At 48.5% G+C, this 27973-nt stretch overlaps 5 protein-coding genes across 9 annotated transcripts; 3 read left to right on the top strand and 2 right to left on the bottom strand.

Annotated features, from left to right (window-relative positions):
* Positions 1-330: 330 nt before the first annotated feature.
* Positions 331-8145, top strand: LOC117643121. Of its 2 annotated transcripts, XM_034381805.1 has the most exons (9): positions 481-1137; positions 1219-1416; positions 5319-5630; positions 5661-6229; positions 6314-6423; positions 6499-6696; positions 6795-7061; positions 7174-7508; positions 7620-8145. In XM_034381805.1, exons 1-9 carry the CDS (start codon positions 481-483, stop codon positions 7743-7745), a joined length of 2772 nt encoding a protein of 923 aa, XP_034237696.1. In that variant the 3' UTR covers positions 7746-8145. The 2 variants fall into 2 exon arrangements, with proteins under 2 accessions (XP_034237695.1, XP_034237696.1); XM_034381804.1 differs by having other exon boundaries at positions 331-1137; positions 5319-6229.
* A 125-nt stretch (positions 8146-8270) lies between these two features.
* On the bottom strand, positions 8271-10276 carry LOC117643124 (polymerase delta-interacting protein 2). Its single transcript, XM_034381809.1, has 7 exons — positions 10146-10276; positions 9717-9872; positions 9511-9613; positions 9214-9391; positions 8965-9128; positions 8672-8877; positions 8271-8580 (listed from the first exon to the last, which is right to left on the bottom strand). Exons 1-7 carry the CDS (start codon positions 10262-10264, stop codon positions 8469-8471), a joined length of 1038 nt encoding a protein of 345 aa, XP_034237700.1. The 5' UTR covers positions 10265-10276; the 3' UTR covers positions 8271-8468.
* A 44-nt stretch (positions 10277-10320) lies between these two features.
* Positions 10321-13682, top strand: LOC117643122 (solute carrier family 35 member G1-like). 3 transcript variants are annotated; one of them, XM_034381806.1, is made up of 4 exons: positions 10321-10594; positions 10995-11347; positions 11434-11634; positions 11712-13682. In XM_034381806.1, the coding sequence occupies exons 1-4, from the start codon at positions 10345-10347 to the stop codon at positions 12378-12380; spliced, it is 1473 nt and encodes a 490-aa protein (XP_034237697.1). In that variant the 5' UTR covers positions 10321-10344; the 3' UTR covers positions 12381-13682. The 3 variants fall into 3 exon arrangements, with proteins under 3 accessions (XP_034237697.1, XP_034237699.1, XP_034237698.1); XM_034381808.1 differs by lacking the exon at positions 10321-10594 and adding an exon at positions 10617-10747; XM_034381807.1 differs by lacking the exon at positions 10321-10594 and adding an exon at positions 10766-10919.
* A 34-nt stretch (positions 13683-13716) lies between these two features.
* Positions 13717-16977, bottom strand: LOC117643125 (CDP-diacylglycerol--inositol 3-phosphatidyltransferase). 2 transcript variants are annotated; one of them, XM_034381810.1, is made up of 6 exons: positions 16838-16977; positions 16617-16754; positions 16097-16231; positions 15866-16019; positions 15608-15771; positions 13717-15515 (listed from the first exon to the last, which is right to left on the bottom strand). In XM_034381810.1, the coding sequence occupies exons 2-6, from the start codon at positions 16660-16662 to the stop codon at positions 15358-15360; spliced, it is 657 nt and encodes a 218-aa protein (XP_034237701.1). In that variant the 5' UTR covers positions 16663-16754; positions 16838-16977; the 3' UTR covers positions 13717-15357. The 2 variants fall into 2 exon arrangements, with proteins under 2 accessions (XP_034237701.1, XP_034237702.1); XM_034381811.1 differs by having other exon boundaries at positions 16858-16957.
* A 1388-nt stretch (positions 16978-18365) lies between these two features.
* Positions 18366-27867, top strand: LOC117642079 (LHFPL tetraspan subfamily member 3 protein). The gene is made up of 4 exons (XM_034379895.1): positions 18366-18786; positions 20980-21312; positions 26446-26688; positions 27031-27867. The coding sequence occupies exons 1-4, from the start codon at positions 18636-18638 to the stop codon at positions 27270-27272; spliced, it is 969 nt and encodes a 322-aa protein (XP_034235786.1). The 5' UTR covers positions 18366-18635; the 3' UTR covers positions 27273-27867.
* Positions 27868-27973: the final 106 nt, after the last annotated feature.

Raw genomic sequence — 27973 nt, 5'->3', positions numbered from 1 at the left:
CTTGTCAATTTAAAATGGTCATTCTGCACGAGATATCAACAATATTTCAAATAAGCGCCTGCTTTGAGTTTTGTTTCTTACTTTCAAGTTGGCAGCCTGCTGAGGCGCGAGAAGAACCCGGAAGCAGAGTCAGTTTAAGTGCTTTCCTCGATGTTTTAGTTTCTACAGAAAATACTTAAAAGGTGTTGTAAATTTTAAATTTTTCAGAAGATTTTCTTTGCTAATCTCCTCCGAAACTACGTTGGCCAACTCCAAATGAAGAGAAAATTTTGTGCACTCTGATTGGCTTTTGTTTTTCGTCTGCGCTCACCGCCTTGCTGTACTGTGTTTGCTAAACTGTAAATAATCGACCCACGAGCAGCGTCCCTGCTGTGGCTGCATGTTCAAAACACAAAGTTTACCTTATTTATGTTTGTGTCGGTGGTGATTGTGAAGTGATACGCGCCCGGCGTAGTCTGCGAGTGTGCCATAAGTGCGAAAATGGGTCTGGCTCGGGGCGGGGCAGGTGGCCGAGGTGGCGGGCGCGGCTCGGGCCGCGGCGTGCACAAGAAAGCTCGTGGTGGGCCCATGATGAGACCCGGGCCACCTCCTCTGATGGGCCCTCCAGGACCGCACCCGCCCATGGGTGGCCCCAGGATGAGGCCACCACCTCCAGGGATGATGCACCAACCCCCTGGCGTCCGGCCGCCACCCCTGGGCATGCGGCCCCCAAGGCCACCACCCCCTGGTATGGTTAGGCCACCACCGGGATTTCGGCCCCCACCGCTCGGGCCCCATGGTCCTCATGGACCACACCACGGTCCGCACGGCCACCATGGACCACACGGGCCGCACGGCCCTCACGGCCCCATGGGCCCCATGGGCCCCCTCGGACCTCACGGCCCCAGGATGGGCCCCCCCGGGATGCCCCCGCGACCTCCACCCCCTGGCATGATGCGAGGGAGGGGCGGGATGATGAGGCCCCCCATGATACCCCCATGGGTAGGCCCCCCTCGGCCCCCGGGCCCTCCCGGCCCACCCGGTGGCCCCTTCATGATGAGGGCGGCACGGGAATGGCGTAGAGGAGGCATGGCCAACAAGGGCGGCAAGAATCGCAAAATGAAAGGGAAGAGCGGAACAAACCGACCGCAAGCTGAGGTAAGGAGTTTTTCTCTTGAACAAGTTAATTTATGTCGTTTTATGTCTTGTCTTGAACATATATTTACTGCTTTGTTGCAGCTAGAAGCAGCTGAGCTGGCTAAACCATGGGTGAACGATGTAATTAGGCCCGAAATATTGAAGAAGCACAAGCTGCATGCAGAGGCCCGTGCCAGCAAAGATGTGAAAGATTGGGAAGCTTTCAAAGAACAGAAAAAGAAAGTAGCTGTTATGGTGAATGAAGCAAAATTGGAATATATCGGAAGTCATCCAGAAGAGGTGAGTCCAGCAGTCAAAGATAGTGCAGAGAAAGTTGAACAAACTTAGATATTTCTGTGAGTGCCTCTCACACGCATTAAAATGGAAATTTTATAATTATAGAGCCTTTGCATTTATGGAAATTTCGTAATAATAATGTATCTTTGATTCCTTATGTGTCCACACCAGCACAATGCCATTTGCATCACAAATACCATTGTTGAGTCTGTTATATTTTAATAAGATGTGAAATGTTGGATTCAATGATAGTCGAGATCTTTTTCAACTATTTGGAACTGTCTCGCCATAGTTAATTTACAAAGTTTCTCAATCATGATTGTGATAAATATTTTGTTTTAGTATTATTCCTTGAACTCAGGAAGTCAAGGGAACAATGGAGGTAGTGGTAGTATAATTCTTGTGTGGTACCGGGCACTCTTAGATGTACATCTTTGCTTTGTCTTCATGCAACTTTCAACTCTCTCTTTAAGTCTGCAGTTTCTTTGCTATTTGTATACACTTGTGTGTTTCTGAATCACTTTCATCTTCTATTATCACCCCAAGTCGGGTAGGGGGAGGGGGGGAGCACTTTCGTCTTTTCAACAAACCTACTTCCAGAATATTTCAGTTTTGGAATTAGTCATCCATATGTTTTTCATGTGTTTCAAAACAAACAAAAAAAGAATTCCCCTGAGTTCTGCATGCTTTGTCCTCCCTATGCTTTGACCTCATTTCATTGTCTGCACAAATTTTCTACAATAACAAAATCTCTACAAAGCTTACTTGAATGCTTTCTTTTCTTAAAATTAAGAGAACTTTTGCACATATTTTGGAATGGCCCTGTGTGCTTCTAACTATGTATGTTACCATGACATTCATCACATTTGTGTGCTCACTCGGCTCAGAAACTAATAAATAACTCAATTTGAATGTGTGTCATCTACAGCATCTAGATGATCCATTTACACATCTGTGTAAATGCCTTTTTGGTACTGCTTCAAAATTCACTGCTGTTATATGGATAGCTTATGAATTAAAATATGTTGATGACAAGGAGTAATGGTGCATGCTGTTAAATTTCACCCTCAACCTATTTATATAAACTGTATAGGTCTTTTCAGTCATCTCTGGTTCATAGATAAATTACATAAGTGCCAGTGGCAAGCGGTCCTCCTTAAATATCTTATGCCATTTGTGACATCTAATTTTCAGTAAATTATGCCTACTGTAGTCATACTGGAATTTTATTAGCACACATTGGCTTCTCCCCAAACTTTTTGACTATATTTAACCCAGTAGACTTGTTTGTTTGCTCACATTTTTCCATTATGCTGTTTACATTTGAATTCTGTAATTCATGCAAGTTTCTGATACCCTGCCATCGTCTTAAATTCATCTCTGCTCACAAAGTGGTTTAAAGTAGTATTTCAGAAAAGTAGCACTGATTACCTCTTCCTTCCTTAGAATGTAACATAAGTACAGCATTGACTTCCTGAAAATAAAAATGGCTTCTCTCTTTTTGAGAATAACTTGAAGTTTCTTAAGAAGCTGCTAGTCTGTAGTATTTACAGTAACTGTCCTAAATTAATCACACATTTTTTTTTGTTCCATATGGCCTTTCAGGATGTTGATAAAATCATGGCTGAGGTGGCGGAGAAGAAGTAAGGAGACCCTGATTTTAATGATATTGTTAATTGAGAGTTGCAACAAATTCGTCATCAGAATCTTGCATTTTATTTCATTAATTTCTCTTGAGTGTACCTAAATTATTAATGCTATCAAACTTTTTTTGTGTGTACCTCATGTGCAAATGGTCTGTATGGACTTAATTTTGTGATCATGTTCCTCCAAATCAGTGATAAAGAATCTTTACCTTATTTTTATCCATCTGCTACTTGAAATGCTAATGCATTGTTGTAGCATTTTGCTTATAATTTGTAAGTCTAGTGTGATTATCTCCTATTTAAGATTTGTTTTTATGACTAATCTGTTTATTTATTGCACAAAGTGTGTACTTTGTGTATTGATTGAAAATGGCACTATTTTAGAAGTGCCAAGTTCTCACGCCAATCCTCATAATGTTATTTTCCTTCTCTCCCTCCCCCGAAAAAGACAAGTGTTTCATATTTGTCAGGGAACTGGTGCTTATGATTCCTCTACTAATTTGTCATTGTCTGAGTAATTTTTTAGTGTCTTGCTTTTAATTAACTTCTAGTTGCATCATTACTTCCAAGTATTGGTTGACCTTGTATTATAGTAGGTAATTGTATCAGTGTATATGTAGTTCAGAACAAGAATTAAGTCCTTTTGGATGCCAACTCAAATCAACTGATTTTATGACAAAAATGTCTTAAATAGTTTTCACACCACCTGGGGTCGATTTTTCTTTCTATTTCTCATTCTATTTCTCCTTCTCATGTATTCTACCTGTGAAGTCCAGTGTTGTGATGACCCTTCCATTATAGATGAACTGTAGGTGTTTTAAATGACCTGACTAAGTACAACTTTTTTAACTTTAAAAGAATGCATTGAACTATTCATCCACCTCTTATGGCCATAGTTTATCATTAAATGGGAACTATGATTTGTGAATATTTTACCCTTTCATTTTGTCTCTGTGAGACCTCTTTTTTTTCCTTTCTAATTTTTGTTTTCATTTTCTATTTAATTTATTTTTTAAAATGGCAAGTGAGACACTTTGCTGTTTTGTATGAATGTAACATGCAGCCAAATAAAGCTAAGTAAAAGTATTCTGCCACGTAATATTCTAAATAATGCCATGCCCTCTACAAAGGTAGGCAAGCACCCTCAGACATCTTTTGGAAACTGCAAGGAGAAAAGTCAGAGTTTCTCTGTCGCTCCTTCTGTGTGCACCGTGGCAGAGAAATAAATTACCCTGCAAGTCCAAACAGACCAGCTCAAATTACAATAGTTTAAGGGTGTCAACAATTTACTCACTTTTTCTTCTACCAACTTGTCTGACAATTTGGAAGGACCTGTAGTGAATGCTTATTGCATTGTGTAACTGGAAACAAGTTACCATATTGGTCTTTTAAATGTGACTCAATACAGAATTAAGAGTTTTAGTTTTGTGAATCTACTCTCTCTTCATGCTGAAAACACATTGGATGAAAATAATGGTCCTCTCAAAATGAACAACTGAAACAGTTTTAAAATGCCACTTCTATGTGTATTTGGAGGTCACTTGAACTGTCCAGTGACATAAATGAAATATCATGTTACTTCATACTCTCAAAATCAATTTGTTCAGACAATTGTCTTTTCCCAACATTTAAAGAGAGAATCTTTTTTAAAAATAAGATAAACTTGGTGCACAGTGGAAGGAGATACTTGTAGAATCAATGTCATCGAAGAAAAGCACAAGAAAATTCTTCACACGTTACCTTGAACACCTCGTTTGATATGATTCAATACAATCAGCTGCATGGTTGGACACACATCAGTTGCTCTAACTGATGGTTTGACATGTGCTTCATCTCTGGGATCATTGCCTAGCATTTCATTCTTTTTTTTTGTAATTGTCACCGGTTGGATTCTGGGTGCCACCACAGCTGTTGCCTGGATCTGCAGGTTTGTTTCCAATCTTGTGTGCTCATCTAGTTTCAATTTAAAGTTTGCTCTATTTAAATTCTCTATAAAAAATTAGGTTTTTGAAGATATTTAAAATAGTAATCAGTAAAACCTTTAAGTATTTTTTGTGTTGCATCTACTTGTTTTGTTGTCTTTTATTCCTGAGGTGTGCGTGTGTGTTTTCCCCCTTCATTTCCAAAGCAAATGCATCCTTCTTGTTGTACTGAGAGGGCATCAGCACTACAACGGTTTATGATGTGTGTCCTCTGTAGCACTGTAGCACAATTTTGTGTCTCCTTGACAAAGTTTTAACAACTTTTTCTGACTTTTAGGTGACAGATGATGAAGACAGCTTTGACGCAGACAGCAGTTTTGGGGGCAATGATGAAGAGGACTGTGCAGACTCATCATTTGAAGAAGAAAGTACCGATACTGGTTATGAAGAAAATGGATCCTCCCAAGAAGAATGGCAATGGACCCCAGATTCCTACTACAACTACAGTCAGTCAAGTTTGGAGGGATCTGAATTGAATGAGAGTGCAACTGCTTCATCTTCGACAAATCTATACCAAAATTCGTCAGAGTCATATGAACCATATGACTCTTCTCAAGACCAGTCACAAGATGGTTATAGCAGCTATGAGGGCTATGACAACTATGAGGATGGTTATGAGGGATATGACAACTATGAGGGATATGAAGGATATGACAACTATGAAGGCTACGGATGGAATGACCCAGCCTCACAGTCTTACTATAACTCATCAAACCCACAGCCCCAACAGTACTATGGTTCATCTAGTCAGAATACCATGCATAATCAGTGGTACAATCACCAATCATATGAGCAGTCACATTCATCTTTCCAGCAATATGCTGTTCCATATCAACAGAAAAACACTGCATATTCTAATTCATCCTTTGGAAGTAATTCACAATCAAGAGACCAGAAAAATAGATCTTACAACACCCCTAATGCTAATTTTAATAAGCAGCAAGGCTACAGAAGGAAAGATGAACCTTTAACACTATTTTATTGTGAAAGTTGTGACAGATCATTTCCCACTGATGAAAAGCTTAAAGAGCATTTGTCAGAACATAAGGTTTGTGGCCGTGAGGGGTGCAAATTTACTGCCCACGCCAAAGTTGTTGAGAAGCATATCAGGTTGCAGCATGACACAGGTCTTTATAGGAGGATTAAAAGCTCTGGAGACTCAGAAAAATGGCGGGCTGAAAGAAAGAAGTGAGTACCAAAGGATGCCAGCTTTCTTTTGGTTGTTTCTTTGTTTTCCTGTTGATAATTATCTGTATCCTCTCTTTTGCTCAGGAAATTTCCATCAAAAGAAAATATTGAAGCAAGACAGAAACAGCAACAAGAAATGTTGAGTAGAGGTGAACGCTTAGGATTTGATCAGAACAGATTCCAAAATTCAAGAGGTATGTTATACTTACTCTGCTTACTTTACACCTCCAACAACTTTATGTTTTAATATATCTTTCCAATAATCACAGGGCGTGGAGGCTTTGGTGGTAGGGGTAGGGGAAGACATAATAATTCAAATATGCCTCCAAGAAACCTAGCCATGAAACAAGAACCAGGTGAAGACGGTCCACATCCTCCAAGGCCATGGAGGCCACAGTTCCCTGTCCCAGTTATTGAGGATATAGAGTTGTGCACTAGGGGAAAATTGGCAAAGTTCCTCGGCACTGGTAAGTTGTTGTCTCAAAACTGTTTTAAAATTATTATTTTTTTCTTTTGAAACCTTATATGAGTTTAAATGTCATTCTTTTCCTGGTCTTCCTTTTAGAATGCTATAAGTCTGAGAAGGAAAAGGTTCAAGAGACAATGTCAGCGTGTGGTGCTTTAAATACACTGTGTGACTATGGAGGGGCTGAGTCATCGGATGAGGATGACTCTTTGGACAATGTTGAAGAAAGACAACCATCCATAACAAAAGTCGTTGGCCAGGGTAAATCAGAAGAAGCTGCTGACCTTGCAGAGCCAACTGAAGCAGTTGAAAAATCAGAAGTCAAAGAACAAACTGTAAAGGCCATGTCTGAGGCAGGAGAAAAAGGTAAGGCAAAAATTACAGTAATATAATATTCCTTTGTGGTGCTGCTAGTGTGGTCACCATAAACCTTGAACCATGACATAACGTTTACATTTTTACCATTCTGCTCTTCCAGAAGTCAGTACGCCTGAATCAAAACCAAACCCCCAAATAATATCAGAAAATAATGACTATGAAAGTGATGGCAGTTGCCCAGAGGAAGTGCCAATTCTGAAAGAAGTTGCTGACAACACAGAGGCTTCAACTTCACCACCCACTAATGAAGCAAAGAAAAGAAAACTTGAGGATTCTGAACCAAGTGAAGATCAAAATCAACATAAACATAAAAAAATCCATAATGAAGCTTCTGATGCTAAATTTAAAGGAAACTTTAGGCAAAGAGGAAAAGAGAACAATTCATTCCATCGAGGGAAACGCATGCCACGGAGGCCTCCTACACTTTTAGAGAAAGTAAGGCATAGATATTATGGCATTTGTCACAACTGCTAACTTGCACAATAACAGACTGCTTGCTTTATTACTAAAACAATTTAACTCTTTTTTTATTTTGCTTTCTTGCAGCTATTGGCTCCTGATATCCAACATGAAAGAAACGTCATTCTTCAGTGTGTGCGCTACGTTGTCGAGCAGAAGTTCTTTAATGTTAGTCAGAAAACTTCGGAAGCACAAGCACCTCCTGCAAATTGAGTCATTTTTTCAACACTTTAATGTATTTACAGGTCAATTGTGCATTTCCTCTAAGTCTTTGTGATCATCTATTGCTAAGTTTTGATTGTTACCCTACAGTGCCTTTATTTTTTCTTTGGGACATATGATGTTCCATACAAGAATGGTTACCTTTATATTACTATATATAAGTGTTCATTTCTATATTTTGTACAACTATATGGAAATTCTATTTTGTGTACCTTGCATCAGTAGTTTCCTTGTTAGTTTGTGTGTTTTTGTTTTAAAGAAACATTTCTCTTTAATTAGTGTGTTAACTAAATGTTTTCACTGTGTTGTCTATTCTATTGGATAGGAACACATCTGTTGCTCTTTTGTTACCTTCTTGACAGATCTTACTTCAAATAAAAGTTCAATTGTATTTTTTGTTTATATTTTCTTAAGCACATTTAACAATGCTTTAACGTCTATATACACAGTCATTTGAAAATATGATCCAAACTAAGGGAGGCAAAAGAAAACAAGACTTCTCAACCACAAACCATGTTGCCTATATACACATCATATTCATATATTCATTCATGGTACCTGGAGATTGTCTCATACAACAAGGCAATCTTAAGTTCATTCAAAATTTTGTACTAAGCCTTCATTATCACCAAAAAATTAATACTAAGAAAAGAGGTAAATCCCAAGAAAAATAATCTTTCAGCCTAGTAGAAGCTTAGCTTTAAATTAAGGAAATCATGAAGGGTTAGAAGGTGATGAGCCATCTTCATTTTTGCTCTCCAACGAGAAAGGTGGGATACGGCAGTCAAATGTGTATCCATCTTCACGTTCCATTCTGAATGTTCCCCTGAAATTCACAATAATTTTATTACAGGGTACTGAGAGAAAATATTTCAATAATGAACAACTTGAGCCAAAATAGAGGATATAAGCCTTACCACATATGCCCACTTGGTGCCTGCAAACTGACATGGCTGCTGTACTGAAAGGCTGGTAATGCCTTAGACAGAATGGGTTCCTGACCCACCACCCCACGACCCCGAACAGTTTCTAAGGTTCCTGAAAGACTAAATATCCGCCAATGCCGTTCCCGCAGCTGCACAGTCAGCTCTCCTAGATTTTCTAAGCGTATGCAATACCTCCACTGCAAAATTTACAAAACATTTTAGTGATGCCTTTACAAAAGAAAAGAAAGAAGGACCACAAAGTAAAGAAAGTAGAATTTACATACCCAAAATACTGATGCTGTTTGGGACTCACGACAGCCCATATAAAAAGGTATAACTGTTACTCTAATATTTTCTGTTGTTTCCTTGTGGACATCTGACAGTTCCAGCCAAGGGTGATTTTTCTTCTGCCATGCCCTCAAAGTTTCTTGAGCCCCAAATGGAGGATCTATAAATTTAAGCAAATATTTATTAAGATGATAGTGTCTTTAGTTGGAACTAAGAGCAGAAGGTGAGGAATTTTTTTAGCCAACCTCGCTCTGGATAATAGGCCAAAAACTTGTCGAAAAGCTCATGCTGTAATGGTTGCTTCTCTGTGGTTGAGTAGGGCAGAATATCTTCATGTGCGACATAATCAAGGCCAGGAATAGCATATAAACTCCTACTTGATTCTTGTGATCCTAAAAATGTTACAGCCTCGGTTTGAGCTCGCTGAAATTTAAAAGATAATGCCTTGTGAAACTTGCTTCAAGGAATGTGTGTGAGAATCATTGATAAAATTGATAAAAGTAATTAAATGGATGAAAGAATTTTAAAAAATTCTTACTCACAATAAATGGACAATCCCTTGAATCAATGAGAACTTGATAAAACGTGTGTGTTCTTCCTTTGACTTCTTTGCCTACATGACTGGTTGGGGTTCCATCATCCGAGCTACGGGTCAGAGAATGGAAATTTTTTTAACGTCTCAAACAGCAATAAACATTGAACCAACAAAAAAAAAGATAGAGGAAGAAAAGGGGGTAATAATATTTACCTATCCTTCTTTGAAGGCACATCTCGGTCATAAACTCTAGCAAGCCATGGAAACAGAATCACTCCTCTGTAACCGAAAACTCGATGGAGAAACAACTGACCAGTATCATACTCTCCTTTTATCTTTGGAGTATCTAAGCGCCCAACTTCGGCAAGTCTACAAAGAAAAATGATTTCAAATTAATTGCAACACAATCGAAGTAAACATAGAACCATGGTGAAAGAAACCGAACACTAAACCAAGGCAAAGTCAAGTACATTTCACCCTATTCAAATGCTAACAATGTATTTCAAACGCATTAATATACAATAAACATAGTTTTCCTTGAGAAAAGGAACAACAATCGAAGTGTACAGACATATGTTTGGTTAGTTGCCCTCGACACCCGCAACTATACAATGAGTCAAAGCATAATCTAAATCCACTTACGACGGGAAAAAATTGATGCAGAACATCTCTAATGATATTAGAACGGAAACAATTGATAAATCAAACACATTAACAGCCGGGTTCGAACTCACAAAATTCGATAACCTATATCCGAGCATTGACGACAATACAAACATACGAAAACCAACTGTATTTTATAGGCACCTTAAAATGACTGTGTATTACCTAGCACGTTGGCATGTCTGTAACGAGAAGAATCTTAGCGACACCTGCAAAAAATTCCTATGGATTGACTTGGAGACACGGAAAAGAATCATCTTCTTGCTCTTGCCCCCAAGCAGAAGCAGACGAGACGAAACAAAAACAGACAAACAGTCAGGCGCAGGCAGGGGCCGGCTGCCGCTCGGGATGCAGGTCACCGCAAATAAAATCAATATGTGAACGAAAGGATAGCGAACCGACTCCACGATTCGAATCTATATACCTCTGTAAGTAGTTTTCTAGCCATCATTGCCTTTGGTAGCTCGAAAATGGCATGTCTTGACTGTTTTGGGGATGGAAAATGTGGGCTAATGCTCCCAGCAGCAGAACGCTGTCGCTGTCAATACCAGCTGATCAATAGCATTACGGAGCCACGTTATGTAATATTTCGGTTTCCCGTGTAACCCGAACTATTTATTCACAAGTTGTAAAGACATAAGTATCATGTTAATCTTTCAATTTTGTCTGAGTAAAAACACTGCTAAGAGAAATGATCCATTTAGTTAACCTCGAAGTTATTTGAATATTTCACTCTTTTATGATGTTTGCGTGGTGTGTATCGTTTAGTAGTCTCCATCAAATGTATCACACATCTCATTTGTTTATTTTTATTCTGTTATGTTGCAGGCCCTTTAATAAACATGACATTTACCATGGGTGAAACGGTTGAGCTCAACAACTTAGTTCACTCAGATGAAGATGACGATGAAGAAGATGATGATGGAGACATGGGCATCTTGGGGCGATGTGGAGGAGATGATGGTGACATGATGCTCTACATGCGATTGAGTACAAATAGAGGCAGCAGTGGAAATCTTTCAAATGGCAACATTGCTGTTCGCCACTTTTCACCTGGCAGTTCAAATTGCTTTAACTTCTGGAGGCTCTCAACATTTGGACAATGTCCTTACCTGGGACTGGTTCTTGCAACTTTATCATCTTTGTTTTTCTCTCTTTGTTCAGTCATAGTTAAAGGCTTGGTTAGTCTATTTTATGTTTGACTGTAACATTGATGTTGTAGTTACATGTTTGTAGTGATTTTAAAAACTGTATTTTATGGTTGCAGGTGAATGTTCATCCTATGGAGCTGGCTGCTTGTCGTTTTGTTGGTGTTTTACTTCCAACTATACCTATTGTGATATGGCGAGGAGATCATGTATATCCTCGTGGACGCAGAATCATGCTTCTTCTGCGATCATTCGTTGGTACAACTGGACTCATGTTGAGTTTCTATGCCTTTCGCCTCATGCCACTAGCTGATGCATCAGTGCGTATACCTTCCCTTATCCTAGTACCTATGTTGTCCCTAATATCACTTTCAACTTTGTCCTCTTTTTGTTGCAGGTTGTTGTATTTAGTGTTCCTGTGTTTGTGGCAATCTTTGCCCGTCTATTCTTGAAAGAGCCTTGTGGCCTGTGGAATGTCGTATGTGTATTACTCACTCTGATTGGAGTTGTTTTGATTACTCGTCCTCCCATGCTCTTTGGAAACAGTGTTCCTGCATTGTCGGCTGAAAATGGGGAGCCTGAATCTACCAATGTTTGGGGAGCTGTTGCAGCATTCAGTGCAACTTTGTTTGGTGCTAATGCATATGTTTTACTTCGAGCTTTGAAAGGACTTCATTTTTCTGTTATTATGACTAACTTTGGAACATTTGCACTGTTTCAAACGCTTCTTACAACTTGGGCGCTTGGTCAGCTTTGCTGGCCAGCATGTGGAACTGACAGACTTCTAGTGGTTGCTCTAGCTCTGTTCAGTTTTGGAGGTCAAATTTTACTCACTCTCTCCTTGCAACTCGAGCAAGCTGGACCAGTTGCCATTGCTAGGTCAGCTGATATTGTCTTTGCATTCATTTGGCAAGTGCTCTTCTTTCATGAAGTTCCTAATCGATACTCCATTGCAGGAGCTGTGTTAGTGACAAGCTCAGTTCTCCTCACTGGGGTTCGGAAGTGGTTAGTTGCCATGCCCAGCAATTCTCGTGTGAAAAAGTCATTGGGATTTTTAGCTACTTAAAAGTAACTGCTAAGCTCAAATGTTTTTGTTGTTTTTTTACTTATTTATTTGTTTTACCCATTCTTTTGTCTTATCTTCAGACCAGGAGTTGTGTACACTGCAGTATAACTAATGCCCTGTAAGTCGTCACCAAATCTTCTTGTGATATATTTACCAAATCTTACAAACCTGTATTTCTGTTTTGTAACTTTTCTGTTTTCCAATACCTAATTAGTAGATCTGCATCCTTATTATCCTATTATCTTAACATTGTTCTAGTCTGAGGAAATTTTAAAAAGAGTGTTTGTCATTTCCCATTATAAAAAAATTCCATCATTTTCTTTTTATGTTGGAGGAATTACATGCATCAACCTATACTCATTCGTCCAAGAATATGTAAGGCATGAGTAAAACGACCAGAAATTATGTGAAGTGGAATTAGCAATACTCTATCATTGTATTTTATTTGAAATTGTCAGAGTAAGCGTTTTATAAGTGCTTTTTTTTTTAATTTCATGAACTATGACAGTTATGCTTGCAGCAGTGAAGCATATATAAGAATGTGATGATCTGTAAGTAGCTGACTGTGATCTCTTATATTTAGGTAGAGCTTTTTTAATGTACAATATTTCAGAACCATTTTAAAACCAACAATGATTTGTTGGTTGTGGAAATTCTGACAGCTAATATTTCTCCTCTCACACACACGTTTTGTTTGTCTTGTCAACACCGGAAGGATAATTATTTGTAAGCCATAAGCAGATATTATTTACTCTCAAGTCTTTTATTATTAGTCATGTTCTCCAAGGGATTCCATTGTTATGTGAAGAGTGGTTTTGATTTATCAATAGTGGTATTAGGTGTGACTGGAGTCTCTCTATCTAACTCTCATAATTATGTACTCTCCTTCCTTTCATTCTGTAAAGGTTGCCAAAAAGAGTTCTTCTGTGAATTTGAGACTATTCCTATGACCAGCTCAGCATAGTATAGATTTTATATTTTGTAAGGGTGCAAAAGGTACCCCCCCACACACAAAACAATCAAGTATTATTGAGATATTGAAGGTGTTAGTGAGATAGATCAGCACACTAATGTAAGGCTTAACACAATATGTATACAAACAGTGCATACTGGTATGCACAATAATTTCTTGTAGTACGTATCTTGATAATGTCATCACAGGATAAAAGACTGAACAGTTGAATGAAACGCCATGTATGAGATCTGAATGCCGTGTAACAAGATTACAGTAATGTATTAACGAACAGGTTGCGGCACAAGTACTCAAGAAAATTTCTAATAAAGATGTTTTTAGGAGGAAGATGAATGTGTCTTTCTCATGTCCTGGGCCCCATCATGTAATCACCCGTAGGTACTTTTCCCTACAAGTTTTATTTCTTTTTATTCGAATAATTAGTACAGTCAACAACTTTATTCAAAAATATTTGGCCCTGCTTCAAAAATGTTGCCTAGTTAGTGCAAACGACACAAATTTTCTACATCTAGACATGAGATGAGGGCCCTCTCAAGATCTAGAGTTGGATAGAAGAATTCAGGTTTCAAACTCTAAACACCAAAGAAACCAAAAACACATTCGATAATTCTAAAACAACAAGAGGTAGGAAAACTTAATACAGAGCGTAAAAATTGCACATCTAGCACCTGAAAGAACAACAACGTAAAAAGACAGGCCATTGAGCACAATTGATTGGACAATGATGTACTTAGCAAAATTTGAAATTAAATTAAATGATTCAGAATCACATAAATTAGCACTTTTTAGCCCCTTTGGCACCATATTTAAGGTTTGAAAATAAAATCTGCAATAACTGGTATCTTGAAGCATTTAAAAGAAGGCCATGAGCAACAACAGTATGAGTGAATCATGATAAAGTAAATGAATGCTGGATTGCTATCACAAGGGAAAAGATAAAGTGCAACAATTTATTTAAAGACCTATTGCACAACACATGGACAGCTACTCCATTGTTATTTATATAACAGAAAATAACTATCACTTTAAGTCATGGGGGCAATTTCAGCTTTGGTCTTGGTTCAAACAACTGATACCTTACATTCAAAGGTCTCAAGACTGGAAGTTAAATGGATTAATGGTTGCAACTTAAATTTAATACATTAAAATTGCCAATTCTCACCTTTCAGAACTTAAAATAGGAGGAGCTCACAATAGCAGTATAAAAAGAACAGGTACTTGTTCTAAGTATCAACTTGGCTAAGCATGAGAACCAAGCTGCAGAAAAATGCTTTCATGGAATGCTGACTTCCATTCAGAGGGATGGAAGTGCACACATAAAGACTGATCATGCTAATGGAAGTAATGGAACAACAGGCTACTTACTCTACACAACACACAGCCACTAAAAATGAAACACTGTGACATTTAATAACATTGAAAATGTATATGAATTAATTCATGAAGCATGTCAATCAAACAAAATCATACTCTTGTAGAGCAGCAGATTTCATCTAGACAAACAGTGGAGTTTAGCCTGAGTTTCAGGTACTACACACATCTTATTAGCTTAAAATAAATGTTGCTATAAGCGTCTAAAATAAAATTCAAAAATTTTTAACAAAAAAGCGTTAATTTACTATCAGTTGGATGAAACAACTATTCTTGATATTCATTGACTACTTGAACTCACAGGGAAGAAAGCACATCAAAATATTACCCCTTTCAGTTGTTTTCCTCTCTTATACAGGGCATTGAATTTTTATTCGGCAATGATGATAAAGTGTCTTAAAGAAAATATCAGATCGAAGTTACAGTGATCAAACAAAAACATTTAAAAAGTAGATTGGGACTAGGTTTACAGGATAAAAAGTATTTTCACAGATAGTAACAGCTAATTAATATATACCCACACAGCTAAGGAAAGAGTATTCTTTGATACTCAAAAGTTAAAGGTTTGCTGCAAAGAAATAAACAGACAACCTGTACTAGAAAAGAGAGCACAGGTGGAAGAAGCCCAGACAGTTACTGAGATTTAGCCTTGGCTTCTTCACGCTCCTTCAAATCAATGGTGGCAAGGTTGAGAGATGCAACAAAGCCATGAAGCAGAGAGATTCCGGTCTTCACCAACATGACAGGGAAAGAAAGGAGACAGATCACTTTCAGGATACTGATGCCAAACACTAAAGGAAGAAAACAAAGAGTTAATCAGTAAACCACTCTAGTAGAACAGTAACATCCAAATAAACAACAATGAACAAAAGAATGTACTTACGCAGTGGCCCCTCTGTGAAGTAAAGAAGGTAGAGACTCGCAAAGAAACCTTCATTGCCAGCACACATAAAGAAGAGAACTTTGCGGTCTGAGTAGTATCGATGCATGATAGGATTTTCAGACATATCAATAAATTTATGGCTTGTTTTGCCCTGCAGAGTTGAGCTGAAAAAGAGAAAACAATAATAATTGTGTTATAAATTTCCCTCCAAAGAGACCTAGAATCTAGAATTGGTAGTTTTGAAATTAGAACACTTACGAATGAAGGTAGATCCAGTGGCAAGAGATGTCAATTGCAATACTGACTTGGAAAAAGAACATGTAACTTGGGTAGAGGTAAGCCAGAGTGACCAACAACCCAGTAGTTCCACAACGGTCAGTCAACTGATCGAGCATTGCTCCAAATTTGGTCCCTACAATTTTAAATGTGCTATAATTCATTCAGGAAAAAAGGGAAAATGTTGAAAGTTAACATAAATTTTCTACAAACCTTGGTTCAGTTTCCTTGCAAAGTAGCCATCGAATACATCCAAAAATGCACTGAGCACGTAGCACCAGGTGGCAATGATGTAATTTGTTGTCATGAACACAAATGCCACAAGGGCCAGGACGATTCGGGCATAACCTGAGGAAACAGAAAACACTTCCACATTAACAAAGCAACCAAATTGCCATGTTGTTCAATGCTGGTCATTAAAAACTGTTTGGTATTCAGTTATAAAGCTCCACAAGTGTCCTCGGGTGGGACACCAAGGTGTAAGAGACTTCAATCTTTAAGAACCAACAGAACCAGTTAATTTGTTTTGATTGGAGGGTTGCGTTATCTTTGAGTAACAAACGAAACATTAATTTCTGTTTATCTTGCACTGTCAAAGAAGAAAATGAGCAATAAACGGAAGACTGTATCCTGCCACTTCTATGGCTTGAAACTGACTTTGACTTAAGAGCTGTGTCATAAATAACAGAACGCATTTACGGACAATGGCACGAACACAGGCAAATAATATTACCGATCAAGTTGGGGACGAACAGAAAGATGTTATCCTGGGCCTCCATCTTCTCGATTTTGGAGCTTTTCGCTTTTCTGACGGGGCGAACTGCGAAGTCTTCTCTAATCCAATCCAAATGTCAGCTGTCAGCTTGGTGCCCTTCAACACACACAGCAGAGACCGATCGATAAAAAGCCCGCGCCTTCGCTAAGAGCGCTGCACAGTCCAAAGCTTGGAGTTACCAAAGAAACGAGTGACACACCCGTTTTGGTACCCAAATTCAATGTTGTTGCGAAATGTGGGACGAAACCGAATATTTTGTGATAAACAAGCTGCCTGCCTGGAACGCACGGCTGCTTTATTTACAGGCCGTAGTTCGGACGATGGCCGCGGCGCTCTCGTCGCTCGTCGCTCGTCGCTCCCGCGGCCAGAAGGAAACGCGGCTGGTTCAAACGGAGCGCTCTTCTGTCCCGTCTCTCCCTACTGGACAGACGGAAACCGGACCTTCGTTGCTGGCAGTTTGTTCGGAAAAATTGTCATTCACCGCAGAAATCTAACAGGAACGATATGAAAGAATGGAAAGCAACAACTAGCAACATGCGCAACAAACAAAAACTTTAAATTTTCCGCAGACAACTACACGTTTCTTCCTTGCGGCTTGCCAAAAGGGTGATGGCTTCGCTGATTTCGGCGTCGGTGAAAGCAGAGGATTACAGAGTCGGTTCGGTTAACGACGCAAACAAATGAGACGAGACGCGCGCCGCGTAACGCTAGAGAGCCGGACGGGTGTGGCGCGCCACGCGGAGACGTCGCGGCTCATCGTCGGCGTGCAATATTGCGGGGCGGAGCGTGCAAGTGGAATTGCATCGCCCGCCTTATTGCATCGTGTGACCGGAGAAATGCCGCCGAGAGCGCCAACCGCGCTGCAGCATAGGCTGATTCCGCACAGTCGCCCCGTCTCTCTCGCACTCATAGGGAGGGGCGACCCGCATAATGGGTGCGAGGGAGACGGGGCGAGCGGCGGAGCACCGTTCGGACTGGCACGGCATGGCACGGCTGCTGCTGCTGATGCCAATATTGCGGCCGTCGTGTGCCTCCAGCCTTTAGCCCGCGGCGACGCGGCGCCAGCACAGTCAGACTTCCGCCTGCAAAGTGCTCTGCAAGGAATCTGAGAATCGGCAGACGCGAGCGGCAAGGGGTGGGGCTCTGCGTTTTCATTTTCGCGAATGCAGAATGAAGTCATTGTGGCGTTAGAATGAGGACCTCCGCGAATGACTGTCGGGTCAGGCTCAGTTTTGACGCGCTGAAGACACACGGCCTGGCTGGGTTGGCTGGATTGGCTGGGCCAGGACCAGGCTGGACTTCCCTCGCCGTAACTCTCGAGCCTGGCACCGTTCCGCGCCATGCTGCCGCTGACTGCCCTATTCGTATTTCGCCTTATTGTTCTTGACTATGAATGAGCCGGCCTGTGCCGGGCCGTCCGCCTGTCTGTCTGTCTGCCTGTCCGCGGCCGCCCGTCCGTCTGCGCGCTGCGCTGGGTCGTGCGCGGCGGGTCGCCGTGCTGGCAGCCCGCTGGCCGCGTCCGCCGAGGCCGAGACCCCCGTCTCGCTCGCACCCACGCGGCGGCCGCACGCGCGCGACGGAGAGGGCGCGCCTCGGACGCGCGGCGGCGTGGTGGGGCGTGGCGGCGGCGGGGCGTGGGGGGCTAGGGAACGGACAGGTAGGCAGCAAGCAAGCAGCCAGCCAGCCAGTCTGCTTGTGCTCGCCGCCGCTCTGCCCAGGTGCGCCGCGCTGCGCCGCGAACCGTTCGACGCCGAGCCTTTGTGTCGACGCGTCGTCGCGCCGTCGCCGCGTCCCCCTTCTTCACCTCGGCGAGGATCGCGTCCTCCGCGCGGCGGGGCTGGCGGGGGCACGCAGCGCGCGGGTCATGGGGAAGTGACCCACCGACCAGGCCGTCCAGGCCCGCGAGCAGCAGGTGTCAGTGCAGCCATCTTGGCCTCCTAACCTCACCTCAGTGCCAGTGACAGGACCTCCGCCAAGATGGGCTCCAAGGTGGAGTACGTCGAGTCCTCGCAGATGTACGCCACCAACTACGTGAGGAACTCGAGGGCCATCGGCGTCCTCTGGGGCATCTTCACCATCTGCTACGCCATCATCGGCGTGGTGGCGTTCGTCACCCCGGAGTGGATAGGTGGGTGCCGTGACCCCGCGGCGCCCCGCGGACTGCGGCGGCCCGTGCTTACCTTCACCTTGCGCTCCAACAATCCCCCGCGCTGGAACCAGCGCGCTGGCCTTTAAACTTTTAACTGCCGCCTGTTCACACTGCACTTACATTCTGTAACATTTGCCGCGTTACGGTTCCGCATTATCTTGGGCGCGTGATCCCCGAGCCGCGCCGCGCTCCAGTTAATGCCTGCTCCACACCCGGCCGGCCGAGCAGACCAAGCAGGCCTAGCAGCAGCCTCAGCTTCCGTTCGGTAATTTGCCTGGCAGAATGATCGCGGATAGCGGCTCTAGCCGCTCTCGATGCCATTTCGCTAAACGGCTTCACTCTTTGCTCGGCGGCCTGCGCAGCCCCGCCGCTAATGCCCCGGTGCGGCTGGAAGGCTGCTGCACTGCAACAGGAGTTGCATGGGGTGGGCGGGGTGCGGGAGAATGTGGCGGCGCGGCGTGGCGGCGGTTCGACAAGCCAAGGCTGTCTTTAACCGCCGTGTGCCCCGTGCGGCCGCGCGGCCGTGCCCCGGGAAAATGGAGCACGCCGATTAGGCGATTGGTGGCAACCCCTCCCCCTGCCCCGCCCCGCCCCTCCAGCGCCGCCTCCACCTCCCACACCTCCCACGTCCGCGACCGCGGCGTCCTCGGCGTACCCGTGCGAACGATGGGATCGACCGGGCCGATCACGAGTGCCATTGCCGTTTTGTTTTTGTCCGCGACCTCCTTGGAACTGCAGCCTGCACTGGCTGGCCAGTGTGAATGAGCATTAGCATCTAGCATGTATGCCGAGGTGCACCTAGAGGGTGCGAGCGAGTCTGGTCGGCAGACTGATCCACATGGTGGTTGTCGTTCGCTCTGTCTCTCTCGCCATCATGGCGGGTGGTCGAGGTGCGAGAGAGACGGGTTTGGAATCAATCCGCTTGTCGAGTCCTCGCGTAGTATTATCTCCTGGCCGCCGCCGGCCGACGCGAACCTCCCCGGGAAGGACCTGAAGGACCCTCGACCCCCGCCCTGGCTCCTGCGTTTAGGTTCCAGCGAGGCATCGTCCGAAGGATGTCGCCCTGTCTGCCCACTCATGGGGTGCGAGAGGGACAGGGCGATGAAGCTACACGGCACGCGTGACAGCCCCGCGCCCGCGACGCGACGCGGGCAAAAAAGCATACAACGAAGGCCGTGGCGCCACCGTGCTTTCCTTGACGGAAACGTCACTGCCAACTCGCTTTCATCGGGAGAACAGTCGTGCCTGATTGTGATGCGGAGAGGACGAGCGTGGTCTGCGTGAGCTGATGGAAGAAGTGCGGAAGAAAGTGGCGGCCAGATAGAGGATGGGATAGCGATAGACGGCCTCACGGCCCGATGGCCGGACGGATAGACAAATAGTGGCGGCAATCGGATTAAAGCAAGAGTGCCTCGTCGCGAGCGGGGCGGGGCGAGGCACGCCGCGCTATGGTGCCACGTCGGGCCAAAACGGCCGTAATGACGAATATTATTATGATGAGAATGGGGTGTGGGCGGGGTGGGGCGGGGCAGGGCGTGCGGCCCGGGGCCTTGGCCACGCCATGGCTCAGCGACTCTGGCCTGTGCCGTCGTGCCTATGCGAGCTGCTTACCCCGACTCCGACTCGGCATGTTTTGGAGGCGCACGGCGGGCACTGTAGGGCTGTGACTGGCATCACAAGTAATCCAGTCTAATGCCGAATGCCCGCCGCGCTCAGTCTGTGCACTGATTCCGAGAGTCGTCGCTCTATCTCTCTCGCACGTCTCTCGGCGTCCCCTTATGGGTGCGAGAGAGACAGAGCGACGAAAACGACTCTCGGAATCAGTCTGCTGCACACGGTCCACGGCGGGGTGGCGCCGGACCGGCCGGACCGCGGTGCACGTGGTCACGTGGTCGGTGGCTCCACGTGTTCCCACCGCGAAGGGCCGCGGCCGGGGCTTGGTCGGGGCCGTGGCTCCACCTTGCACGTTGCGGCACCATTTTCGCGCTGGGCTGGCCGGGGCGGGCCGTGGCGGGTCTCAGCCCGTTCTCACGAGTCATGGAGTGCATGCAGGCAATGCGCATGCGTGGGTACTACAGACTACACTGCCAGGACGCGTTTCTCGCTTCTTGCTCGGACTGGAAAGTCTAAACCGCCTACTGCAAGGACTAATGTCTGCTTCTTCTTCTGCAGGGGACACCCAGGAGTCGGAGTACCCGGCGCGCTTCGGCCTCTGGAGCAGCTGCTACTTCCGGTCGTCCGACGCGGGCGCCCCGGGGGCCGTGGGGTCCGCGGGGGCGGCGGGGGCGGCGGCCGCCGCCAGCGGCCTGTCCGCGGGGGCGGAGGACTGCCGCGGCCGCCTGCACGAGCTGGGCTCCATCCCGTCGGCGGCCTGGAGGGCGGCCACCATCTTCGTGGGGCTGTCCGTGCTGCTGGCCGCGCTCGCCATCGTCTCCATGCTGCTCTTCTTCTTCCTCAAGTCCACCACCGTGTTCCACGTGTGCGGCTGGATGCAGGTGCTCTCAGGTGAGGCCCGCGGCGAACACGGCTTTCGTCGCTCTGTCTCTCTCGCACTCATGGGGCGTTCCCTACGGGAGCGAGAGAGACAGAGCGACAAAGCGCTGTCCGGAATCAGTCTGCTGCACAGCTGGTGCTCCCTCCCCGTCGGTCACGCCGGCCGTAAAACACTTTAGTCCGCAAAGTCACCGGCCCGGCGACACTTTCGCTTCCCCGTCAGCGTGATTGAGGCTCGTGCAGGTGTCGCGTTGCTGCCGCGGTGTCAAACTGCAGTCCGCAGCCGTGGAGCGGCGCGGTTTGTTTACACTTTATACACCTTGCCCAGCAGAGCAGATCAAAACAGACAGCAATTAAGTCTCTTCGGGGACTGTCACTCAGCAGCGCGAGGGGGTTGCCTATCCGCCGCGGCGCTCGAAGCAGAGTGAAGGAGCAAAGGACGCCCATAGTTTTGAGTGCGACAGAGACGAAACGCCTGTCTGCAGGGGCGTTATGAGTGGGACAGAGACAGAGAAGAAACGTCTGTCCGCAGGGGCGCGTGCCCGGCCGTGGCGGTCCCTTTTAGTGGTGGCACGCGCCCACGCACGGCCACACGCGCCGAATGGCTGCACGCCAGGCAACAGACAGGCAGACAGCCAGGCAGGCAGCAGGCAGCCAGCCACGCCGCGGGGGCAGACATGCAGAGCAACGGGTCGCGGTGCTTCGCGGTGTGTGTCCCTCGGGAGTCCGGTTGGCTGCTGGCGCTGCTGGTGCTGTTTGCTCGCAGGGAAAGGAGGGCTGGCCATGGCTGCCATGCCTGGCGAGGCGAGTCACCGCAAAGCGTGCCGGCCGGCAGAGAGTCCGGGCGGGGCGGGGGGCGGGGGGCGGGGCGGGGCGGGGCGGGGTGGGGCGAGGCTCGATATTCGGGATGGAATGTCGGCGCCGATTGGTGGGCAGCCGCGGCCGCGGGACTTTCCTCCAGCTCCAGGCTCCGGACTCCAGGCTCCAGACTCCGGAAAGGTGGGTTCGCAGAGGCTGCGCGGCGAGGGCGGGAACTCAGCACTCCCGGTCAATGATTGTTCAAGTAGCCTTTTTGATGCCCCGCCCAGGGTGCGATTGCCTACAGTCGTTTGGGAAGCGGCGGTGCCTGGAAGTCGATCAAAATGCAGACGGATGTCTTTGGAGGACCGCTGCCTCCAAACGCTTGTGGGTGCGGGTGGTCTTGAGGCCTTCCTCCCATGTTCTTCATCGGGTATGCGATTGAGAACACTAGTTTGGGAGCTTCACCGCGGTTCGGGCCGGACTCCGCGTCCAGGTCCGCAGTCGCGAAGTTGGTTTTCGGGCGCCTCAGCGCCCCGGCACGACAAGCCAGCCGAAGCCCAGGCCGGCGCGGCGTCGTCGGGCACCGCGAGGCGGCGCGGGGCCGCGTCAAGCGCCTCGCGTGCCTCTCGGGAGCGAGAGAGACAGGGCTATGGGCGTCGCGGCGCGCGGGAGCGAGAGGCAGCGTCGCTGTGACGCAAGGTAACGGGACGGCGTGCCGGCCCGGCCCAGCCCGGCCCAGCCCTGCTCGACCCGACCCAGCCGGGCAACGGACCGCTGTGCCGAGGGGGCCGAGCCCCCCCCCCCCCTTTTTCCGATGTTCCCCTGCACTTCCGTCCCGCCGGCTGGTTACCATAGACGCGTACGAGGCACGGGCGGCCGCGACTCCCGATCACCGTCCAGCAGACTGATTCCGAGAGCCGCTTTCGTCGCTCTGTCTCTCTCGCACCCATACGCGACGCTCCATGAGTGCGAGAGAGACAGAGCGACGAAAACGACGCTCGGAATCAGTCTGCTGTCTGTTCTGTCGGTCCTAGCCGCGCTGCAGCCTGCAGCAGGCTGTATCCAAAACGCGCCGGCTAAAAGTCAGCAGGGCTCTCGTTGCCCGGCGTTGCCCAACCCGCCTGCCGCCGGCCAAGTGACGGACTGCACGACCACGACGGCGCACCGCGCTCAGCGTCTCAGTGAAGGGAAGGGAAGGGGCCGCTGAAATGTCAGCCTGGGGCTGGCCTGAGCCTGGGCCTGAGCCTGGGACCGGGCCTGGCTGGCATCAGTGGCATCGAGACGAGCTGCAGCTTCGCCCGCAGTGGGGCCAGGGAAGACCCGTGGAAGGCGGGGGGCCCAACCTAGCGCGTTTTGAGCTCCGAGTCCCCTGAACGGACTCGAAACGAACTGTAACCGCGCCAAGGGACCACGCGGGAGGAACCAGGAGGGATCCCTTCCTTCGTCCCTTTAGCACCTGCCAATGACGCCCTCGTTTAGTTGGTCGTCCACGGGGGTCCACGGCGCCGGACCCCCTGCCGCCGCCAGGATACCGTCCCGTCGAGCACACGTGCGGGCGGGCGGCCTACCCGCGCGTCGCACGGCGCTCCGAGTCCGCGGTCCGGGACTCTGCACTGCACACTGCACTGCGGCGCGCGGGGGACGCGGGACGCGGGACGGAACGGCAGGCAGGGCCTTCCCTTCCATTCCCTTCCCTTTTCACCTTGCCAATGACGTGGCCGTAGTGAGCGGTCGTGACGGGGGCGCGCGGCGCCGTCGAAACGCAATGCTGTAAACACACCGCCAAAAAGAAATCAACAAGAATTTCAATAAAATTAGAGGGAAGCAAATTCTTTATTCTCGACAGCGGTTCATTTAAAAATCTGTGAATTGTCCGAGCGGCTCTTTAGGGTCAAACCAAACCCAACCAAACCCACGACTTTGGGAAATCTTTTCTCCTTAGGTTCGACTCTAGTTTTTCCGCAGTGCACGTCTAGCTAGCTGCCCTGTGCGGTAGTTCCCCCCGCTGCGCTTTGTCTCTCCTCGAGTAAACATGTGGGTTTGTGGCGGGGCGAGGCGAGGTGAGGCGAGATGCACCTGTCTGAAATCAGTGATTCGTGGCCGGCTAGGCCTAGGCGCTGCTGCCGCTGCTGCTGCTCGCCTCTATTCTGGTCTGGTGGCATTCCATTATCCGATGCGGTCTGCACGCGCGCACACGCACACACACACCACACACACACACACACACTCGCGGATGCACGCTGGTGCCTTTCCGGGAAACGGATTGGCCGCCGGCCGCCCCGGAGTTTTTGTCTCAGCCGCCCTGGCGGAGCCGGGCCGAGCCAAGCCGCGTTCAGCAGAGCGATTCCGAACAGTGCTTTCGTCGTTCTGTCTCTCTCGCACTCGTGGGAGTCCCCCGCACGGGTGCGAGAGAGACAGCGGCGGCGGCGTTCGGGATGGCTGTGCAGGAAAGCGGGGCGCGTTGAGCCCGCACCTACACTGGACGCCCTACGAGTGCGAGAGAGACAGAGCGACGAGAGCGTTCTTCTTCGGAATCACCCTCCTGGTGCAGCCCCGCTCCGACCTCCACCTCCGCGACGTGGTGCCTGCACTCGGTAACGATTGGCGGCGTGGGGGGTGGTCGCGGGACATTGCGCCAGGCGCCTCCCCTTGACGCGTGGCTGGCTGGGCTGGCAGCAGGCTGATTCCGAGCACTGCTCGTCGCTCTGTCTCTCTCGCACCCTTGCGGGACGCCCCATGAGTGCGAGAGAGACAGAGCGACGAAAGCAGTGCTCGGAATCGGCCTGCTGGCTAGGCGCCGTGCCGGCTGGAGGCCCCGAAGGCCCTGGCGGCGGCGGCATGGCGCTGAGGTGAGCGATCGGGCTGAAGCAGAACGTGAAGGTCGGCCACGGCGCCAAGGCGCCACGGCTCGGCGGACGAGGAAAGGCTGCAGCGGATCAGACGCGATCCGATCCAATAATGATCCAGACCGATCCGGGGCGGGGCGGGGTGGGGCGGGGCGTGGCGGGCGTTACGAGGCACACCGCACCGCGCCGACCGCGTGCCGTATGCCGGCCTACGTATTGCACCACAGAGCGAGATCGCCTTCCTGGGAGGGCCTGCCCTACACTACTACCGACTACTACAGCGGCACAGCCCGCAGGGCCGCTTTGATTTTTTTTGCTCTGGGCCCTTTGCCAGCCCCTTTTCCAAATCGGCATCGAGGGGCAGTGTTACGACGCCGTAGTGGTCAGCGGATCTGTGCAACACTTTCTTCTTTGCAACGCGGCGTGCGTCACCCACGCCCACCCGGCAGAGTGATTCCGAGAGTCGTTTTCGTGTCGCTCCGTCACTCACACACCCATACGCACGCGGTGCCCATGAGTGCGAGAGAGACAGAGCGACGGAAACGACTCTCGGAATCAGTCTGCACTGCAGAGAAAGAGAGGAGGATAACGACAGAGACGTAAACAGAATTCTTTAGAACAAAGTGTGTGTTGGGTGGGGGAGTGCAACACGTAGCCGGTAAATGGACTTCCCCGTGCAGTCGATGGCTCCTGATCCGCGGCTCCGCGGCGCTTCGCTCGCGAGTCCGTCCCGTTTTCTCGCTGGCTGCTCTGCCTGCTCTGCCGTCACGACTGTCGCGTCGCGTCGTCTGTCGTCCTGTCGTCGCGCTGCCTGCCGCCGGGAACCGCCGGGCTGCCGTTTGCGGGTTGTGTTTAATTGAGGCGGCTTGACGCTCCGCGCTCGTGGCAATGCCTGCTCCTTTCTCTGTTTCTGCTTTCTCAAAACGGGGTCATCCTCTTCGTGCGCCGCGCGCTGTGCGCTGCCACCGCTCCTCCGCGTTCTGCTCCACGCCCCCGCCATGGCCGCCCTGGCCGCCCTGGCTGTCGAGCGATTCAGAAGAGTCCTACCGCCGCTCTGTCTCTGTCGCACTCCGTGGGGATTCTGCATAAGGGTGCGAGAGAGACAGAGCGACGAACGGATTCTCTGAATGGCTCGGTTGGCGCGCTGCCGCGCGCTGCGGTGACGCCCTGCAGTCCCATTCGCTGTCCCCCTCGCACCCACGGGGCTCGAGGGGGTCGTGCGGGAGAGACAGAGCGATGAAAGCACTGTTCGGGATCATCAGCTTAGTCGCCCCCGTGTCAAGCACTGTCGTAACGGGGGCGTGGCGGGCGGGGGCGGGGGCGGGGCGGGGCGGGCGGGGCGGGGCGGGCGGGGCGGGCGGGCGGGGGCGGGGCGTGGCGGGGCGGGGCCGGCTCCACCATGTGTGACATCACTCTCTGTGCCTTGTCGACCGCCGCGGCAGGCAAAAGTGCGTCCTCCGGGTACTCGAACCTTGAACCTTGACCTTGCCTGTTGCAGCCGTGTGCATGGTGGTGGGCGTGGTGACGTACCCGGCGGGCTGGGATGCCCCTGAGGTGCGGCAGACCTGCGGGCCGCGCGCCAACCGCTTCGAGCTGGGCGAGTGCGGGCTGCGCTGGGCCTACCTGCTGGCGGCCATCGGCTGCCTCGACGCCGCCATCCTGGCCGCCCTCGCCTTCATCCTGGCCACCAGGCACGTCCGCCTGCAGCCCGACCCCGGCTACGGCGGCTCCCTCTACAAGGGTAAGCGCAACACCTACGCTCAAGGCGGACGCGTTTTTGAGCTTCAGTCACTAAACGGGACTCGAACTGAACATGTGACCTCCACCAATGGATTGCTCTCCGAACGAGGAATCCATTGGTGGGGTCACAAGCTCGGTTCGAGTCCTGTTTAGCGACTCTGGAGCTCAAAACGCGTTCAGAGTTTTGGCCGCCGGCGCCCGTCTTCTGGCCCCCTATGCTCCGTCGCGCTGTCTCTCGCAGCCCTAAGGAACGCCTGAAGAGGAACGCCCGAAGAGTGCGAGAGAGACCGAGCGACGAAACGTTTCCTCGTCAGCCTGCTTCACGGTCGCTCTCTGTTCGCAGGCGAGGTTAACAACGGCTTCCTGAGCGACGCGCAGTCCGTGTCCGGGTCGCGCAAGTCGCTCAACCTGCACCCCGTGCTGCTGATGCCTCAGCCGCAGCACATGGGCATGGGCCCCGGCCACCTGATGCACCCCGGCGCCGACACGGACCGCTTCTCCGAGTTCTCCAACCGGACGGGCCGCTCCAAGTCGTCGGCCTACCGCGCCGAGTACGCCTCCAGCATCCAGAACTTCCAGCTGTAGCAGCAGCTGCAGCAGCCGCAGCAGCAGTGGCCCGAACGCGCGTCCGTTCGGCACGAACCATTATTGATCTGATTTCTTCCTTTTTGCGCGCGCCCGTCGAAGCGCCTGGCACACTGCGAGGCTAGCCCGTGACACCTGCGTGTCAAGCGGGCGGCCTACCCTCGTCCCGGCAGGCGCTTCCCGTCTACCGTCTCGAGGTTTGAGGACCGTGAGGACCGTGAGTCCTTACGTCGGACATCTTGTCTTGCATCTTGTTGCGCAACGAAAAGAACCGAAAACGTCATGTTCACGTTCCGACCATGTACCGACTCCAATAGCTCGGAGAGAAAGCGTGAACTTGTACTAACGATATGTCATTGAAGTAGTTGGTGTGAATTGCGTCTCAATTAGACTCTTATGGAATGAATGTGAAGGAGGATGCGCATTTCATGGAAGTCTGATCATTGCCATTAATCAAGGGTTTGCTGACTGACATGTTGACTCTGATTTTTGGCTCCTCTGCATCAAAAACATTTTATAGCTCTTTTACCATGGAATTATTGTTATTATATTGTCTTAATTTAACTTTTGTAAAATATATACCTGCTTTAAGCAATTTTGAATCTCCTTTTTCCTCAAACCAACAGCAACAGGGCACAATTTAAGTACAACAGAAATTTGGATTTTAATGTTTTATTCATGTTTGACAAGATAGTCACATC

This window comes from Thrips palmi, unplaced genomic scaffold (assembly GCF_012932325.1).
Source record: "Thrips palmi isolate BJ-2018 unplaced genomic scaffold, TpBJ-2018v1 HiC_scaffold_16, whole genome shotgun sequence".
NCBI classification, from domain to species: Eukaryota; Metazoa; Arthropoda; class Insecta; order Thysanoptera; family Thripidae; genus Thrips; species Thrips palmi.
The sequence above is the reverse complement of the archived record's forward strand: the minus strand, read 5'-3'. Positions and strand labels throughout refer to the sequence as shown.

What these genes read in the sequence shown, in the direction of transcription:
- LOC117642079 (XM_034379895.1), top strand. Translation starts at nt 18,636, where the DNA reads ATGGGCTCCAAGGTGGAGTACGTCGAGTCCTCGCAGATGTACGCCACC. An exon ending in CTGGATGCAGGTGCTCTCAG is followed by an intron (nt 21,313 to 26,445) that starts GTGAGGCCCGCG and finishes TGCCTGTTGCAG; the next exon opens with CCGTGTGCATGGTGGTGGGC. An exon ending in CGGCGGCTCCCTCTACAAGG is followed by an intron (nt 26,689 to 27,030) that starts GTAAGCGCAACA and finishes CTCTGTTCGCAG; the next exon opens with GCGAGGTTAACAACGGCTTC.
- LOC117643122 (XM_034381806.1), top strand. Translation starts at nt 10,345, where the DNA reads ATGTCTGTAACGAGAAGAATCTTAGCGACACCTGCAAAAAATTCCTAT. An exon ending in ATTCGAATCTATATACCTCT is followed by an intron (nt 10,595 to 10,994) that starts GTAAGTAGTTTT and finishes GTTATGTTGCAG; the next exon opens with GCCCTTTAATAAACATGACA. An exon ending in TGCCACTAGCTGATGCATCA is followed by an intron (nt 11,635 to 11,711) that starts GTGCGTATACCT and finishes TTTTTGTTGCAG; the next exon opens with GTTGTTGTATTTAGTGTTCC.
- LOC117643124 (XM_034381809.1), bottom strand. Translation starts at nt 10,264, where the DNA reads ATGCTCGGATATAGGTTATCGAATTTTGTGAGTTCGAACCCGGCTGTT. An exon ending in TGCATCAATTTTTTCCCGTC is followed by an intron (nt 9,873 to 10,145) that starts GTAAGTGGATTT and finishes TTTTCTTTGTAG; the next exon opens with ACTTGCCGAAGTTGGGCGCT. An exon ending in CAAGGGATTGTCCATTTATT is followed by an intron (nt 9,392 to 9,510) that starts GTGAGTAAGAAT and finishes TTTAAATTTCAG; the next exon opens with CGAGCTCAAACCGAGGCTGT.
- LOC117643121 (XM_034381804.1), top strand. Translation starts at nt 481, where the DNA reads ATGGGTCTGGCTCGGGGCGGGGCAGGTGGCCGAGGTGGCGGGCGCGGC. An exon ending in CAAACCGACCGCAAGCTGAG is followed by an intron (nt 1,138 to 1,218) that starts GTAAGGAGTTTT and finishes GCTTTGTTGCAG; the next exon opens with CTAGAAGCAGCTGAGCTGGC. An exon ending in GGCAAAGTTCCTCGGCACTG is followed by an intron (nt 6,697 to 6,794) that starts GTAAGTTGTTGT and finishes TCTTCCTTTTAG; the next exon opens with AATGCTATAAGTCTGAGAAG.
- LOC117643125 (XM_034381810.1), bottom strand. Translation starts at nt 16,662, where the DNA reads ATGGAGGCCCAGGATAACATCTTTCTGTTCGTCCCCAACTTGATCG. An exon ending in GTTCGTCCCCAACTTGATCG is followed by an intron (nt 16,232 to 16,616) that starts GTAATATTATTT and finishes CTGTTTCCTCAG; the next exon opens with GTTATGCCCGAATCGTCCTG. An exon ending in TGCAAGGAAACTGAACCAAG is followed by an intron (nt 16,020 to 16,096) that starts GTTTGTAGAAAA and finishes TTAAAATTGTAG; the next exon opens with GGACCAAATTTGGAGCAATG.